Raw genomic sequence first — 19,995 nt, 5'->3', positions numbered from 1 at the left:
GCACAATAACTGCTAGATATTTGAGCAGTGTATTGATTAATTTGTTTGTCTCTCTTTTACTAGAATGTAAGATCAAAACAGTAAGTACCCTGTCCTTTCACCACCCCGGTGAGAGTGTCTACTTAATAAATAATATGCTAAAATTAATTTGTATAGCTTTTTAATGTGTTATATTTCAGCAAAAAAAAAAAGTTCTCATCCTCTGTGTGTGTGTGTGGGTGTGTGTGTGTTTATTTATTCATATTTGTGGAACAACTGAAGGGGACTAGAACTAAGTAAGAATTCCTGACTTAGGATTAGAGAAAGTAACTCTCTGAGAACTGAAAAAATACTAATTTATTTTGATTCAAATCAAAAATGTACCAACTTTTGCCTGTCAGAGTTAAGTGCTGACTTTACAACAATGAAAAAGTTTGCCCTCATGGAGCTTAAGGCAGATAATAAGCCAGGCTATTTCAATACAGTTAGTAAATGCCACAACAGGAGGAGCAGGTGGTGCTAGAGGTATACTTTACCCCTCCTGGGAGATACAGAATAAAGAAATGCTTCCTCAAGGAAGTGCCATTTAAACTGAAATTTGATCTCAAGAATGAGAAGTTGTGATCTATACCCTTGCAAGGGTGAAGGGGAAAGGAGAAGGGCACTCAGTGTAAGAGTATTTTATTTTGGAGAGAGGAAACATGAGCAAAGCCCAGAATCCAGAAAGCTCATAACATGCTTTCAGGGAACTGACAGTTGTTTACTGTGGCTGGAGAGCAGAACAGAAACTGAGACAGGGTGAGAGAAAGACTGAAGAGAAAAATGGGTACCAACATGAAGGCCTACTAAGGAGTTCAGACTTTATCCTAAGGGTAAGAAAGCCATGGAAGGATTTAAAGCAAGATAATTTTTCCATGTACCATAGTCTTCATTAAAGAAAGATCACTTTGGCCACAGTGTGGAAAAGAAATTAGAAGGAGACAGAAAGGCCAACCTCTTCCAAGCAACAAATGATAGGAGAATTAGGATAATAAGAGTGGAGACAAAGAAAAGATTACTGCTCTAAGAAGTATTAGAAGCAACCAAGAATTATAACACAAAATAAAATGAACACTGAACATGCAAATAAAGAGGTACAGATTTAAGTTACCAAATCTATCAGGAGTTTAGTTTCATAGAATATGTGATATCTAAGCTGAACTTCCAAGGAAATATACAGTAAGATTTCAAAAGATGAAAAAAAGATATTCTAAGCTTTATAAAAGATTTTTACATAGCAGAGATACTTCCTAGTACAAATAATTTAAAGAAAAAATTTAAATAATCTGCATGATTAAAATATATACTGTATCCTATTTTTTAAGCAAAAACTTAAAAACCTACATTTATGATTAATTTATAATTTATAAGATTATAATTTCATTGTAATTTTTAAAGCCAATTCTATTCAGCTACAAGCTATAAAAAACCATCAGAGTCTGCCCTCTAATAGGTCTTTGTTATCATTACAAAGATAGCTTAAAATCATATGGGTAAATTAGATAAAACCAGTCCAATCAAGACATATCTATAAAAACAATTCAAGATGGTGAAATAAAGGCAAATAATGTTCCACTGTTCTGATAAAAATTAAATAATAAAATAAACTGACATAAATTTACGATAGTAACTATATACTAATTCAGAAAATATTTGAGAATTTATATATGCTCACACACACTTTTACATACACATTGGTACTACGACAGGCAACAGAGAGCCAAAGAGCTAAAAGACAGATCCTTCCTCAAGAATTTATAATCTAGACAGGGAGAAGGACATAAATATACTTCAGTAAGCAATTTTATAAGAATTCTGCAATGATAATGTAACTTTACAAATTAAAAAATAGTTCTATAAGAGATTTTAATATTCTTTTGTATTTGATAGTACAAAATACAGATGTCAAAGGAATAATATTCATACATTAATACATTTTATATTTCCAATGTTCTATTCTACAGATATTGTGTTGGATACAAGAGAATTACTACTGATTTGATTTACAGCAGATCAATTACTAAATACCAAAAAGAAATATCAAGTCCTACGTAAACAGAGAAAAAAACAGTAAGGTGAAAAGAGAAATAATCTACGTAGGAATTTCTTAAAGACCAAAAAACCCCCAACATGATAATAATTTAGATCTGCAATTTAAGTACTATATTTATCACCTCTCATTTTAATACCTCAAAGTAACATACCAACACTTACCTTACAACTATGAGCATGGCTATCAGGATTGAACAAATAGGATCTGCTATCATTAGACCAAAATTTTGCATCATGATGGCAGAGACGATTACACCGATACTCCCAAGTGTATCTGCTAGAATGTGTAAAAATACACCTAGAAATAAAGCATAAAGAAAATCAAAGTAACATTTTCTGATCAACTGAAAATGCGAATATTTCTTAAAACTATATTCTTGATTTTACATATAAAAAACTAAATACCAATTGGAAAATCAGTAAGAATGCAGATTCACTGTTTAGTAAAGAAGTAATATTGATGGTACCTTTAGGAATTGAAATAATCTTTCCTTTTAAAAAAACAGCAGGGGTTAAAATATTTGACTCATAAGTTACACTTGCTCTTAATGATCCTTGGTATTTTGCTATGATATAAATGAAGAAGTAGAGAAATAATTGATTAAAAAAATTTTTGTGCACATTCATCTCTGGTTAAGAGTCCAGAAGTGAATAATTTGTTAGAAGAAAACTAACAAATCAGCCAAGAAAACATTGTTTATAACTACAAATCTATGCACACACAGAGCCCTCTGCTGGTAATTAAAATTATTACCATTTGAGACTAGAATTTCCTATGGACCATAACTCTACTAATCCTGGTAAACTAATAATCCTGAAGGTATTGTTACCTAAAGTTGCATATTAAACTCAAACCTGATATGAAAGAAAGTAGAGATCTGAATATTTTAAAGTGGATGAAATACATTTTGAACTTTTAATAGTTAAATATCACATTAGTAGGATACTGATATTCTATCTGCCCAAGAACCTAGATTTATTAACATTTAATAATTGATACTTAAACAAACTTCAACCACATGTTGCTAGAAATAGAACATTCTTCAACAGCATCAACTACTGTATTTGAAAAGAAATATCTAATGTATAAAACCATGTGTCTATTTTAGAAATACTTATTTTCTTTTTTATCACTCAATATGCAATTAAAGGTAAACCAATTATTACGTTTTAGGTATAAAACATTTATTTAAACTGGAAAACACTTTCTAATAATTTAAAAATGGAATATTAATAAGTTGTTAATTGAATCTTAATACACTTGAATTGAATCAATACACTCTATGAAAATATGCTTCAATCAATCTGCTACTGTGGAATTTTATATCATGTATTAATACCAAATGTAATTCATTCCTCAGTACCTAATATACATTTTCATTTGTGTAGAGTATTGACCTTTACAACAACTCTTCAAAAAGTTAATGGCTCTTTTTTTCTGTAACGAAAAATATGTTAGAAGCACACTTACTAAAAAAATATTCCATTTCTCTATGGTGTTTCAAATAGCAAATTAAATAGATTAATAAGTGTTGGGACCACTTTAAGTTTCAAAATTAAAACTGGAGAAAGATACATACGGAAGCGGATTGAGGGTCCCTAACCTTCAAAACTCTTTTAAGTGATTTTAAATTTTTATACATTCTTTAATCAATGTTTTGGTAGGATCAGAATTGAAAACAGCTCTAAACACTGAAAGGAAAAAGAAAAGAATTCTAGAATTCTTTGCTCTTGATTTTCCTTTGATTGGCAAGTCCCTGGCTACACCTTATTTGCTGACCTGAAAACTGGTTTTATTAGGAAGTGTCGTTAACTAAGCCCTTCTTACTTTCTAGTAACTGTTTCAAGAGGAAAATCACTACAAAAAGAAATCTAAACTAACATGTTTAACTTATATAAAGTTGAAACCCTTAAAAGACTTGGTTAGGATACTGATATTTTAACTGCCCAAGAACCTACAAAGCCAGGGGTCATATTGAAAATGTAGCAAATAACTGAAAAATTGAGTAAAGTCGGTTTTTCACATTGAGTATCTATATGGAAAAGTTTTCGTACCCAGCAGTTATCCTATCCTTCAGCTGTCTACTGGGCTGCTTCCACCACCATAAATTAATGGATACTAAGAAAAGATAAGCTAATTTTCACAACAGCTTGTATAAAAGATAATTAGGAAGGCAAATCTGACCTCCCTTCAACTTACGATTTCTAAGACTAAAACTAAACTCTTTTTATCAAGGCTAAATTTATAGCATTGGATACAGATGCATTACATATGCATGATTACAAGCTATTTTAGCAAATGCTGTACTAAAACAATTCTGTTTATTTTACAAATGGAAAACTAGTGACCAGAAGACACACTTAACCCTCCTGAAATAAGCTCCTCAGTTAGGAGGAACATATTCACAGTGAAAAAATAAAAAGCAAGAACTATATCAAAGAATAGAGGTTAAAATAAAAATAAGTACAGTAGAAACTGGATCACAAGCTAGTGAGAAAGTCAGACTGCGGTCAAAAGTTAATAACGGCAGGGAGATGGGGAGCTGGGAATGAGGAATTTTGACAATGTAGTCTATATGGAAATCCAGAGCCAAAGATTGGTTCACATCCCAAAAAAGAAACTACCATAGTTCATAGACAAGACTGATTTTCTCTAGCTTGTAAAATTTTGTAATATATCATTTTATGTAACATGTAAGCTGCTCTTTAGGTGTTACCACTTGATGCCTATGGATATGAGGAAGATCTCACTTTGCATTAGATTTTAAAAAAATGTAACAGACTTTACTTTTGAGGGCAGTTTTAGGTTTACAGCAAAAGTAAGTGGAAGATACAAAGATTTCCCTTATACCCACTGTTCCAACTCGGGCACAGCCTCCCTTGTTGTCAACATCCCCCACCAGGGTAGTGCATTTGCCACAACTGACACATCATTATGACCCAAAGTTCATAGTTTACATTAGGATTCACTCCTAGTGCTGTACATTTTTTTGAGTTTGGATGTATTACATTTTTAGCACTAAATTGCTCCACAACATAAATACATATTGAATATTATTCTTGGAAAAATTATTTAATAATTCTACAAAGACAAACATACTATTATTTATTACTATTTATTACTAATATATTTATTACTAAATATTATCGTGTTACTAGAATCACTGGCATGAGTTTTTTTTGTTTTTTTTTAATTTAATTTTATTTATTTTTTATTTTTTTTATTTTTTTGGGGGTACACCAGGTTCAATCATCTGTTTTCATACACATATCCCCACACTCCCTCCCTTCCCTGACTCCCCCCCCCTCGAGTCCCCCCCACCCTCCCCACCCCAGTCCTCCAAGGCATCCTCCATCCTCGAGCTGGACTCCCCCTGCTATACTGGCATGAGTATTTATTTACACTTAAGCAGTACAGTTTTCGAATATTTTAATCTTCTTATTAAATCTGAGAAAACAGCTCAGTGACAGCTAAAAGAACATCTGCTAATATATCTAATAGTATATATTAAAAAATTGACTAGGAAGGCTAACATTTTAAACACAAATACTATGTTATACATTTTTCTTAAAGGAAAACTTCAGATAGTTCAAAATATGAAACCAGTTCCATAAAACTGAGAAATATACAAATTGCTTGCCATACCTTGTAAAATCTGTCTACTGGGTCCTGTTGTTTCTTTTAAGGAGGGGCCATCTGTAGAGAGTTAAGTTAAATTATTTTAAAACATGTCTTCAATTCCTGATTCAATTTTTGCAATTCAGAGTACTTTTCATTCAAATGTATCATGAAGGATGTAATATAGGATGATAATATAGCCACATCGGACCTACAAAATTATTTTTAAAATTTAATATGGTAATTAAATGAAGATAGACACATCAACAGTACAGAGTATTTAGGAAATTATTATATTAAGCAATCTGGTAAAAAAGAAACAGTAAGTTAAAAACACTGTGAGTCTTCTCATATTCATAACATACCTTACAGAGCTTGCTACACCAATTTTACAATTGGAAAATCCAGAAAGAACAAAACTACTGCTTGATATTATAAGAAGACCAAGAAATGAAGCCAGGATAGCACCCAGGAAAACTGGACTATGGCAAACAGTTTCCCAATAGCTTCCAGATGAATACGGCAAGCTTTTCATACAGAAGAGATAAAAATACTTTTTCATTTTGCCTTTAATGAAGAAATGAAAAACTACTGCAATTTTTATACTTAAATACTGGGAAGATTACTGATCAGCTTTAACATCAAAGCAGAAAATACAGAAAACGCAGAAATTACGTATGCAATGTAAAAGATCAGCAGTATTTGCATAAGGGGTTATCAGGTGGACCGATGAGCTTTCTGGTCATGACTAACAGTCACGGTTCCAGGCCCACAGCACCAAAGGGTGGACAGACCCTTGTCACTACAGCTTTGATGGAACACTGTAACAATGCCAGAAGAATTATAAGAGCATAACACTACACAGTGATTTCTGTCTGAATATGGCACTGCTGTGTGGGGAGAAAGATGTAGCTACCTTGAAAATCCTGATAGTCAAAAGTGCAACTGTTCTAAAAATCCAGCTCCTGATCAGGGCATGAGATTACTGTCTACACAGAGTTGGTCCAGATAAAGACAGTCATTTTTTTTTCTTCTTTTCCATTATGGTTTATTACAAGATACTGAAAACACTTTCCTCTGCTATACAGTAGGACCTTATTGTTTATTTTTTATGTAGTAGTTTGTATCTGCTAGTCCCAAACTCCTAATTTATCCCTCCCCTCCACCCCCTTTCCCCTTTGGTAACTGTAAGTTTGTTTTCTATCTGCGAGTGTTTCGAAAATAGGTTCATTTTAGATTCCACATATAAGTGATATCATATGGTATTTGTCTTTCTCTTTCTGACTTACTTCACTTAGTATGATAATCTCTAGGTCTGTCCACATTGCTGCAAATGGGGTTATTTCATTCTTTCTTACAGCTGAGTAGTATTCCATTGTGTATGTATACCACATCTTTTTTATCTATTCATCTGTTGATGGACATTTAGGGTGCTTCCATGTCTTGGCTTTTGTAAATAGTGCTGCTATGAACATTGGGGTGCATGTATCTTTTTGAATTAGAGTTTTCTCTGGATATATGACCAGGAGTGGGATTGCTGGATCACATGGCAACTCTATTTTTAGTTTTTTAAGGAACATCCATACCATTTTCCACAGTGGCTGTACCAATTTACATTCCTGCCAACAATGCAGGAGGGTTCCCTGTTCTCCACGCCCTCTCCAGCATTTGTTATCTGCAGACTTTTTAATGATGGTCATTCTGAATGGTACGAGGTGGTAGCTTGTAGTTTTGATTTGCATTTCTCCAGTTAGCAATGTTGAACATCTTTTCGTGTGCCTACTGGCTATCTGTATGTCTCTGGAGAAACATCTGTTTATGTCTTCTGCCCATTTTTTGATTGGGTGGTTTGTTTTTTCTTATTATTGAGTTGTATGACCTGTTTGCATATTTTGGAAATTAAACCCTTGTCGGTCACATTGTTTGCAAATATTTTCTTCCAGTCTGTAGGCTGTCTTTTCGTTTTGTTTATGGTTTCCTTTGCTGTGCAAAGCTTATAAGATTGATTAGGTCCCATTTGTTTAATTTTGCTTTTATTTCTATTGCCTTGGGAGTCTGACCTAAGAAAACATTGGTACAATTCATGTCAGAGAATGTTTTGCCTGTGTTCTCTTCTAGGAGTTTTATGATGTCATGTCTTATATTTAAGTCTTTAAGCCATTTTGAGTTTATTTTTGTGTGTGGTGTGAGGGTGTGTTCTAACTTCGTTGATTTACATGCAGCTGCCCAGCTTTTCCAACACCACCTGCTATAGAGATAAGAGTCATTTTTGACACTATTATTTTAAAAGGTATATTCTGCTATACTAATACAACAGTTACATAAAATAACATAACTCCCATCTATGTAAAATCTGAAAATCCTTGTGGATATAAAATTTGTTATCTGTGGCACACACTGGCTACCTGCTTAACCAAACCCATTTCTTCTTCCTCTTTGGTAAACAACTTAAACTAGATTTCCGAGGCTCCCTTGAGTTAGGTGGGTATGTGACTGAGTTGCAAACACAGAAATATGAGATGTAAATAATTTCCAGGCTCAGCTCATAAGAATGTTCCACATGATCTTCTATATACTCTATGTACTTCTATATACTCCAGCTAGATGCAGAGAATCCAGTGGTGGAATCCAAGGGTTAAAAATCATATTAGATGGAAAGAGCCTGGATCCCTGAATTGCCATGAGGAACAAAGCCCCCATCCTCTACCCTATCAACCCAAGATATAAACCTTTACTGCTTAAGTCACTGACATACGAGCAGTTAAAACAAAAAGACAGCTACCTTCATTCATAGTGAAGCATTCCAATAAATATCAATTATGAAGCTCACAGTATTTCCCAGTGAGACTATAATGTCTCCTACAGGTAATATGGAATCATGGCCCTCTTACTTTTGTATTCTCAGACTGGCTTATATAATACTGAAGGCAGAATAACAGTTAACAACAAATTTTGAAGTCAGATTCCATGTCTGAGGCCTGGCATTTCTATTTACTAGTTAGTATGATCTCTTTGCGTCCTGAAGTCACGTCAAGTCTTTTTTCCCACTTACACTTCTCCCTCTTGACCGTAAAAGGTGTGCTTTTCACTATCTAAAAGCTTATTAAGGTGCATTGCCCAGGGTATTAGAAAAATTCTAGGGGAATAAACACAAGGGGTCAATTGTAAATGTTAGTGGTAGTGACTCTAAAGGTTAGCTAGCAAATCTTTTTGTAAGCAACATGGTTTCCAATTCTTTGCTTTTAATAAAAAGTAGGGATTAGCTAATGAAACTGCCAATTAATAGATCAAAAATAAGCTTTGATGATAGGTTATGTAATATTTGGAATGTAATTCTGAAGGTGTTCAAAGAATTAACTGAAACTGCTACAACAGAATTCCTTATGTTTAAGGTTTCTTAGTATTGATACTTACATTATAAAGATGGAAAATAGGAACAGAATTGATGCCAAAACCTGTTTTATGCTAATAAGTATTATTTATCCATAAACTAATTGAGAAAAAGAGTTCCAATCATTTCATTAAGATATGCATTTCAAATAAAATGTTGCTTTATGATTATACAGTATAAAAAATCAAAATAAAATTATTTTAATTGACTTTATACTAGTAAAAGCTACAATAACTCCATTTGAGAGAAATGTTTAAATGCTGTCTTATGTTCCTAAGAAATAAAAATTTTTAATTTATATACATATTTTATTGCCAAGAAATAAAACAGAATCAATTAGACTTAAATATACTCCATTTTATAAAATTCTGGAAAGGAAGTGCAATAGAAATAAGAATTCAAGGAGAAACAAGATGCTGTAAAATTTATTACTGTTTACATATTTCTGAATGGGTGACAGTGGGTCTCAAATCACTAAGGTATTTAGAGTCCACTGACTATATTCAACAGAGTAATATAGAAGTTTCATTCTAAAATATAATCTATAAGGTATCAGAAATTATATTCTTTGTAATTAAACAAATTTTTTTTGAAATTTTAAAAATCTGAGGGATATACAGTTTTTCAAGATTATTTTGGTTTGCATGTGAGCAAAAAACTTAGAAAAGCAAGGTTTTAAAGCATACCAGTGTAGGACTTCCTAGGTGGCACAGTGGTTAAGAATCTACCTGCTAATGCAAGGGACACGGGTTGGATCCCTGCTCCAGGAAGATCTCACATGCTGTGGAGTAACGAAGCCCGTGAGCCACAACTATTGAGCCCGTGTGCCACAACTACTGAAGCCCATACGCCTAGAGCCCATGCTCTGAAACAAGAGAAGCTACTGCAATGAGGAGCCAGCACATCACAACGAAGAATAGCTCCTGCTTGCCGCAACTAGAGAAAGCCCATGTTCAGCAACAAAGACCCAACACAGCCAATAAATAAATAAATAAATTTATAAAAATAAAATAAAATAAAGCATACCAGTGTAATAGTTACAAAAATAAAGCAAATATTAGAGACTGAAAAAATTAGGGGCTTAGTACACAATCTCTAAGGCCCATTTCATATTTTCAAATCGAAAGCTTTAGGATTCTGTGTGGCAAGTACAGACAATCTTTAAGCATATAATTTATTTAAAGATTAATCAAACTGTGTCACCTAAATAAGCAGCTTCTATCTATTAGCCTATATTCGAAAATTTCGTGAATAAACTATTTAAATGTAATTTTAAAATAAAAGGTTAAATTGATAAATACCTTATAACTTAGCACCCAATACTATATGTTAGCATATAAAGATTTCTAAGGGAACATGGAGGTAAATATCAGGTGGTATATATTAAAATTACAATAAAAAAGTGAAAAATTGAAAACCCCTGTCATATTTTTATAAGCCCATATATGGCACACAAAAGGCCTCATCATACTTTAAAAAAATCATTTGCTAAAATGCAACAGTTCCTCATTCACTGACACTCATTTACAATAGTGGCATTTTATTATGATAAACTCACTGAAAAAAGCTACATTCACTGCCTTATGCCAAGTTAATTTCATTATATACTAAAAATAACTTAGTCCTGGAAAGCATTTAGTCTGATTCATTAGAAAAGAACTTGGTTACAATATTTTTAACAGATTATTTCAACTAGAAAAATTAATCTACACAATTTCTGTTTATTTAAAAACCTGCCCATTTGAAAGTATTTAGGCTGTACTCACCGTGAGAATGAAAGTGTCCATGTCCATGAGCGTGATCATGGCTATGTGCAGCACCATGTTTCATTTCATGACCATGGCAATGATCTCCATGGCCATGGGCCTGATCCAGAGCACCGTTAAAGAGGGAATGACTGTGTCCATGGCCTAAAAACAAGCAGTGTTAGAACAAAAGCTATGTAAAAATATAGTATTTAATGGTTACAATAATACTGACATTAGTGAAAAGAATCAGTCTAAAACCAGACTCAATTTGATAAACATTTACTTGTAGAAAGTGCTATAGAGTCATTAAAACAATACTGAGTTCCTGGCACAGAGTACAGGAAGGAAATAAAAGCATGGAAGGAAGTGGTAGACTTCACTAGAGGTGAAAATAAGTGAGAAGTACACAGAAATATTTAAAGAGATTAGATAATGTTGTTCATTCATTCAAGAAGTACTTATTTGGAACACATTATGTTTCCACACCATTCTAGGCACTGGGCATAAAGCAGTGAACAACACAGACAAAAATCTTGGCCAAAACTTTGCCAAGTACTATTATACATACTAACAAAGATAGAACAATGCATGTATATGGTCACATTAAGGCAGAGGCAGGGAAGCACTGCATTTGGTAAAAGGATCAGTAAAATTAAAGCAGGTAGAATCCTTAGTGGAAAAAAAATGCACAATAGTGGGGAATCATTTCTCCATAGCAGACCTAAAAAGTACTAAACCACCATAGAAACATATTCTTCAAACTGTTCCAAAGCATAGAAAAAGACTGGACATTACCTAATTCAAAAATAGCACTTATATTTACAAAAAACCTAAATATCAGAAAATCAAATTCAGCACTGCATTATACGAAAAATCATGAATAATGGGGAAATCAACCTCCAGAATGGTGGACAGAGGATGTGGGCAAACTAGCTCTCCTAAAACAACAAAAATATGGGGAATGCAACTAAAAAATTTCAGAACTCTGATAATTAACCAAAACCACAAAAGGAACAGAAAATCATCTACCCAAGAACTACCAAACCTCAGTAAAACAGCAGGGTCTTGATATTTTAACTTGGGGCTATCCCACTCCACTTCCTGCCTCAACTCAGTTGAAATTAGCCAAAAGCCAGCAGCTGTGCAGAAAATGGAGCAATCTGATTTCTTCTGAAGCACTGCTAAAAGCACCATGTCCAGAGCACAGTCAATATGTTGTCCAAACTTGCAGGTCCCTGAAAAAAATACCTGTTCTCAATGTGGTAACTATCAGATTCAGAGCTGAGCTCTGAGAATTCAATGGTCACACCAGGAAATGAATTAATCCAAGGAATTCATACAACAGAAAAAACAACTACAATAATATCAGGAACAACAAACTCTGAGAGGAGTGGGTAATGATATCAGTGTCATTTTAATATAAAAGGTTCAGGTTTTCAACCAAAAAACTGTACCACGTGCAAAGAAAGAGGAAAGTATACCACATATACAAGAGAAAAACCAGCTAACAGAAAGTGTTCCTGAAGGGGACTCAGATTTTGGACTTAATAAACAAAAACTTTAGATCACCTCTTATAAATATGGTCAAATAACTAAAGGAAACCATGTCTAAAGAATGAAAGTATAATAAAGATAACTCATCAAGTAGAGATAATTAATAAAGAGATAGAAATTATAAAAAAATAAAAACCAAACAGGAACCCCGGAGTTAAGAAGATATAATAACTAAAATAAAATGTCCACTTTAGCAGGGCTTGACCACAGATCTGGGCTGCAATAACAGCAAACTTGAAGATGGATCAATAGAGATTATCCACTCTGAAAAGCAGGGGAAAAAAAAAGAAAATCGAAAAAAAATGAACCTTAGAGACCTGTGAAAACATCAAGTGTACAAATTAAGTATAAAAGGAGTCTCAAAGAGAGAAGAGAAAGAAAAAGAGATAGAAAAAATATCTGAAGAAATAATGACTTGAAACTCCCCAAATCTGATGAAAAATACTATCTACACATTCAAGAAGTTCAGGAAACTCCAAGTAGAATAAACTCAAATAGAGCCATATCGAAAGACATCATACTCAAGTGGATGAACATCAAAGAGAAATCTTGAAAATTGTAAAGCAAGATAAAAATGACATCACATATAAGGGAATTTGAATAAAATTAAATGCTGACTTCAGCACAAAAATCATGGAGGCCCAAAGACAATGGGATGACAAAATTAAAACAGAAAAATACTCAACCAAGAATTCTAAATTCAACTAAAGTCTCCTATAAATATAAAGGAAAAATTAGATATTTCCACCTAAACAAGAGTATTCCCTATAAACAAAATGAAAGGACACTAAACAGTAACTCAAATTCACGCAAAGAAATAAAGAGCACCAGTAATTATGAAAGAGAGGATAAATGTATTTTTTTTATTCATAACTTGTTTCTTCTCCTATACAGTTTATTGGGTTGGCCAAGAAGTTCATTTGGGTTTGTCCCGAATGAACTTCTTGGCCAACCCAATAAAAGACAATTGCATAAAGTAATAATTATAAAACTGTATTGATGGGCTTGTAACATAAAAACATGTAATTTGTCTGACAATAACTGTACAAAGAACGGAGGCAGGAATGGAGGTATATCAGAGCAAAGTTTGTGTGTACTATTAAATTACTATTAATCTGAACTATTAAATTACCATTAATCTATTTTAAGTTAAGATGATACTTGTAATCCCCAGGGCAACAATTAAGAAAATAACTAAAAAATATAAGTAAAAGAAACAAGAAAATTAAAAAGGCACACTAAAAAATATCTGTTCAATTTAAAAGACAAGAATCAAGGAACAGAGTAACAAAAAGGACAAAAGATACAGACAACAAATATTAAAATGGCAGATGCAAATCCTACCTTAGAACTAATTACATGAAATGTAAATTTTTTAAAAACCCCAATCAAAAGGCAGCAATTGTCATAATGAATAAAAAAAATGATCCAGCTATATTCTGTCAGCAAATTCTATATTCAAAGACACAAATAAGTTGCAATTAAAAGGACAGAAAAATATACCAATACAATGCAAGCAGTTAAAAAAAAGAGAGTGAGAGAGAGAGAGAGAGAGTGAGCGTGCATGTGCGCCAGAATGGCTATCATAATACTATAAGCCAGAAATTATTGTGAGAGAAAAAGAACATCTTACATAACAAGTTCAATCCCTCAGGAAGATATCGCACAATTATAGAAATACATGAACTGAACAACATAGCTCCAAAATATGTAAAGCAAAAACTAAAAAAATTAACTGGAAAAATAAACAACAATAAAAGCTGAAGACTTTAATACCCTACTTTCAATAATGATAGGTAACTAGGCAGAAGATCAACAAGGAAATGGAAGATTGAACAATTATGAACAAATTAGACCTAACAGACAGCTAAAGAACACCCCACGTAACAACAGCAGAATACATATTCTTCTCACGTGCACATGGAAGAGTCTCCAGGATAGATCAAATGCTAGGTCAGAATAACAATCCTCAATAAAAATTTTTAAAATTTGAAATAATGAAAAGTATGTCATCTGATCATAATGGAATTAAATCAGAAATCAACAGAAGAAGAAAATTAGGGAAATTCACAAACATGATAATATCGAAAAACACACTCCTAAATAACTAATAGGTCAAAGAAGAAACTACTAGGGAAATTTAAAAATACTCTGAGATGAACAAAAATGAAAACATGTCATACCCAAACTTAAATTATAACAATGCTTAGAAAAAATTTTTTGTTATTATGCCTGTGGGGGAAAAAAAATCTCAAATGGATAATCTAATCTTTCACCTCAAAAAATCAGAAAAAGAAGAAAAAAACTAAATGCAAAAGCAAGGAGAATAAAGTACATAATAATTATTATAGCAGAAATAAAATGAAGTAAAGATGAGAAAAGCAATAGAGAAAAAGCAATAAAACCAAAAGGGAAAAAATAACTAGACTGACCAAGAAAAAATGAGAGCGGGCAAAAATTACTAAAAGCACTGCTGACCTTATGAGAAAAAAAAGGCACACTTTTAAATACATTATCTATAAATAAGTCATTTAGATGAAATGGACAAATTCCTAGAAACACATAAACTGCTGAAACTGACTTAATAGGAAACAGAAATCAGAATAGACCTAAACAAGCAAAAAAACTGAGTTAATAATTTTAGAACTGCCAACAAAGAAAAGCCCAGGCTTCAAAAGTGAATTTTGCCAAACTTTTACTATGCCCTCCAGAAAACAGAAGACAAAGGAACACTTTCTAACGCATTATATAAGGCCAGTATTACCCTGATACCAACACCAGCCAAAGATATCAAAGGAAAACTACAGACAAATATCCTTTAAGAATATAAACACAAAAGTCTTCAACAAAATGCTAGCAAACCAAATCCAGCAATATGTCAAAACGATTATAAACCATGGCCAAATGGGATTTATCCTAAGAATGCAAAGGTGGTTTAATATCTGAAAATCAAGCAATGTAATACACCATATTAATAGAATAAAGGGTAAAACTCAACTAATCATCTTCAAAAATGAAGAAAAAAATCATTAATAAAATCCAAAACCCTTTTATGATGAAAACACCAAGTAAACTAGGAATAAAAAGAAAACTTCCTCAATCTGATAAAGGGCATTTCTGAAAAACCATAGCTAACACAGCTAAAATCATATTTAATAAAGAAAGATTGAATGCTTTCACTCTAAAATCAGGAAAAAGAAAAGAACGTCCACCCTCACTACTTCTATTTAACACTGTAGGATCTGGCCAGGGCATTTAGACAAGGAAATAAAAGGCATTCAGATTGGCATTCATCTGAGCCTTCAGCAAGTCATAGTAGTAATATCAAAGATCACTAATCACAGATCATCATATCATAATAATAATGAAAAAGTTTGATACATTGCAAGAATTACCAAAATGAGACACAGAGACATGAAGTAAGCAAATAGTGTTGGAAAAATAGTACTGATAGACTTGTTTGATGCAAGGTTGCCACAAACCTTCAATTTGTAAAAAATACAAAATCTGCAAAACAATAAAATTAGGTATGCTTGTATTTAGAAAATTCTAAACAATCCATTAAAAGCCTGTTAGAACAATGAACTATTTCAGCAATGTGGCAGGACACAAGATCAATATACAAAATGAGCTGTATCCCTTATCCCATTTTGCAATCCAAAAATGGAATTAAGAACAACAACCCCACTTATAATGGCAGCCAAAAAAATAAAAAACAAAAAAAAACGCCCTACAAGTAAGTTAACAAAACAAGTGCGAGACTTGCACCTTAACAACTACAAAACATTGCTGCAAGAAAGTAAAGAAACTACAAATAAATGGAAAGGCATCCCACATTCATGGATCAAGAGACTTAACATTGCTAAGATGATAATAAAGCCCAAATTGATCTACAGATTCAATACAATTCCTATCAAAACCCCAGCTGCCTTTTTTGGGGCAGAAATTGACAAACTGATCCTAAAATTTATATGGAAATGCAAGAAGGGAACCAGAGTAGCCAAAACAACCTTAAAAAAGAATAAAGTTGGACAATTTACATGTTCCAATTTCAAAATATAACCAAAAGCTACATTAATCAAGACTGCATGGTACTGGCATAAGGACAAACATATAGATCCATGAAATAGAACTGAGAGTCCATATGTAAACTCTTAATTGATTGTTGATAAGGGTTCCAAGACAATTCAATGAGGAAAAACAATCTTTTCAACAAATTCTGTTGAGACAAGCAGACATTTATATACAAGAAAATGACATTGGACCCAGACCTCACACCATACACAAAAATTGAACAAAATGGATTGCAGACCTAAATTTTAACCCCCAAATTTAAGGATGGTTCATCATGAGAAAATCTATGAATGTAATTACTAATTTTAAATTAACTAAAGCAAGAAAAAAAATGATTACTTCAATAGATGCAGGAAAAAAAGAAATATCTTTAACTTGATAAAGCAGTTTTATCAGAAACAGACCACAAACATCAGACCCAATGGTAAAACTTTAGCAGCATTCTTTTATTAAAGCAATGGTTCTGAACCTTTACAGCATATTAAAGTTACTGGAGAGCCTCAAAACATGCTGATGTTTGGGTCTCTTCCTCCAGGGATTCTGATATAAATATTCTGGGATTAAACCTGGGTATCAGCTTTCTTTAAAAGCTACCCAGGTGATTATTCAGGATGACACAATGATATAAGCTATAAGTATTTCCAATGAACACTGTGCTAGAGGTCCTGGCTATGTAATTAAGACAAGCAGGAATAATAGTCTTCATTCTTATAGTAAGAAAAACTTTTCAAATACCTATAAATGAACCAAATGAAAAATATAAAGATCTTTACTAAAATGCCTAAGACAATTAAATAAAGGATTCAAAATGTAAAATGTTAATTCTCCACAATTAAACATAAATTCCCAATCAAATCCACAAAAGATTTTCCATAAAACTTGACTAGCTGATGAAAAATACCAAATGAGCAAGATAGGCCCAAACAACTTTGGAGTAAAAAAAGAGAGAGAGAGAGAGATGGGACCAACACTACCAGGTATTAAAACACAAAGTTTACAGCAATTATTCCAGTGGGGGGGCCAAAAATAAACAGGCCAGATCTAATATATAAAGCAATTTAATACAGGGTAAAAGTGTCCTCTTATATCAATGATATAAAGAGCAGATTAATACATGGTACTTGGAAAAATGCTTATTCACACTGAGAAAAAAAAAGTCCTAACTCACCCCATTACAAAAATAAATTACAAAGTAGATGGGAAAAACCATAAAAGAAAAATTTTCACAGTATTAATAAGAGAATATGTTAATGACCCAGAGGTAGAAAACTCCTTAAATAAAGCAGAAAAGATACCACAAAGTATATGACAGAAAAACTAGACTATATCCAAATTAAAGACCCCTATATAAAAGCTTAAATAGATAAGCCATAGCCTGGGAAAAGTTATTTGTAACACATAAAACAAAGAATTAGTATGCAAAATATATTAAAAATGTTTGTAAGTGGATTAGCAATAAGAAAAACAGGCCAAAAAAGGGGGGGGGGGGGGAATTCCAAAAAAAAGAAAAAAATCTGAATGATGGCCTAAAAACATACAGAAAGATTTTTAACCACACTACAAGGCAAAGAAATACCAAATAAAATGAGATACCATTTTTATCAAAATATCAGCAAAATGGTTTTAAACCCAAAACATTAAGTTTTGATATGGATGAGAGAATACTGGTACTTGCATTTTTTGCTGGGGTAAATGTGAATGAGTCATTTGGAGGGCAAATTGCTAACGTCTATTGAAACTAAAAACCAGATATTCTGTGTCCCAGCAAGTCTACTCATATTCCAGCACAATGAAATTCAAAGAACTTTCTGTGATGATGGAAATCTTCTATATTTGCTGTCCAAATGGCAGCCCTATGTGGCTACTGAGCACTTGAAATGTCATTAGTATAACTGAGGAACTGAATTCTTAATTTTATTAAATTTAATTAATGATAATTTAAACTTAAATAGTCACATGTGACTAATGACTACTGTATAGCACAGCACAGCTCTGGAGAAACACTTGTCTGTGTTCACAAGAATATCTTCAGATGGAAGTGTGAAAAACTAGAAACGACTTAAATCCATAGAAGACTGGTTAAATAAACCATGGTAACCCACACCATGGAGTTTTGTGTGTCTGTTAACAAGAAAAGGTACACTGATGGATACCACGAGGAAGGATTTCAAAGACAGATTATATGATAAATTTCATATCCCCCATACACTGTAATTTTTTAGTAACTAGGTTGGTATTGTGGTTTTGATATTTGTTTGTTTTATATAAATGATATCATACTAAACAGATGAGCTAGAGGTCTGGAGGTATCCACACCAAGCTGATAATATGTGTAACTCTGAGAAGCCACTAAAAGGGAGGGACATGGAGAAGTGGGAAGGATGGTTCAGGAAGACATTAATATGAGTCTACTAACATATAACTTGTGTTATTAAAAGTCAGTATAGGGTTACACTTTAAAAATTATTAACTTTCAAAAGTGAATAATTATGACAGAAACCAGAAATGAAGAAACAAAGCGTTCTAACCATCATACCAGAGCCATGAGAATGTCCATGACCTCCATGCTTGAAAACAAATATTCCTACTAGGTTTACCACAAACCCAAGAATTGAAACAAGAAGCAATCGCTCATGGTGTACATCTGGAGGGGCTAATGCTCTCTAGAAAACACAGAATACAAACAAATTGCATTGATATAATTTCTGACTGATCAACTGGTAAAAACAAAAAGCAATTTTTAAAAATTTTTAGTTATTTTCAGAATTAAACACTCCAAAATTTTATCTGCCAAAACAGTTAACAGAAAGAAAACCATTGCTCTCATGCTGCAGAAAAGGTAACAATCACTATTTTTAAATAAATACATTTAAAGGCATGACTATTTGGACTAAAACCACCCTTCTTTGGAATCTTAAAATATTGTCATTAAGTTACTTAATCTTTACATTTTCTCTTTACTTGTTTTACTACACGAAATATTAAAGATTCACTGGCAAAATCCTCAGATTCTATTTTAAGAACTCGTCCCAACAGACCTCACTACCAGGATTGTGTGTTTCCTTTTCATAAAGTGTCAATACTTCATTCACAGCTTGTAAAGCACTATTATTTGTTTTCAATTTCAAGTAGTTTCACATATAATTTTTTCAATTATTTTGTAAGTTCCTCCTGTACACACATAATATTTTATCTAATCCAAGACTGGCTTCAATAAATACTTAATGATAGTGTGAAAAATAGCTCTATTACATATATCTTCAGTTAGTAAACATTTTCATTACAGAAACGTAATTTACTGACTCTAATTATTATCTACTATACCTCAACTCCTTCTGAGAAAATAAAAAAAGCAGTGAAGATCAAAAACAGGCCATTGACAAAGCCAGCCAGGACTTCTGCTCTAACATACCTAAAGAAGAGCAAAGTAAACAACTGAATTAAGTTATTTCTTAAAAATCAAATCATATTTTACATATATTGAGAGGTCCTAAACCATACTATATGGTTATAAGTAGCCAACAAAGTCCCAGTGTTTA

At 32.6% G+C, this 19,995-nt stretch overlaps 1 protein-coding gene across 2 annotated transcripts in view; it reads right to left on the bottom strand.

The window, feature by feature from the left end:
- SLC30A7 (solute carrier family 30 member 7) overlaps positions 1-19,995 on the bottom strand; it is an 82,987-nt gene that overhangs the window by 44,170 nt on the left and 18,822 nt on the right. For both annotated transcript variants that reach the window (XM_057747866.1, XM_057748674.1), the window contains exons 4-8: positions 19,781-19,868; positions 18,993-19,119; positions 10,847-10,990; positions 5,717-5,767; positions 2,233-2,368 (exon numbers count right to left, since the gene is read on the bottom strand). In XM_057747866.1, the coding sequence (XP_057603849.1) occupies positions 2,233-2,368; positions 5,717-5,767; positions 10,847-10,990; positions 18,993-19,119; positions 19,781-19,868 (546 nt within the window). The remainder of the gene's footprint in view (positions 1-2,232; positions 2,369-5,716; positions 5,768-10,846; positions 10,991-18,992; positions 19,120-19,780; positions 19,869-19,995) is intronic.

Source organism: Hippopotamus amphibius, chromosome 1 (genome assembly GCF_030028045.1).
Source record: "Hippopotamus amphibius kiboko isolate mHipAmp2 chromosome 1, mHipAmp2.hap2, whole genome shotgun sequence".
NCBI classification, from domain to species: Eukaryota; Metazoa; Chordata; class Mammalia; order Artiodactyla; family Hippopotamidae; genus Hippopotamus; species Hippopotamus amphibius.
The sequence above is the reverse complement of the archived record's forward strand: the minus strand, read 5'-3'. Positions and strand labels throughout refer to the sequence as shown.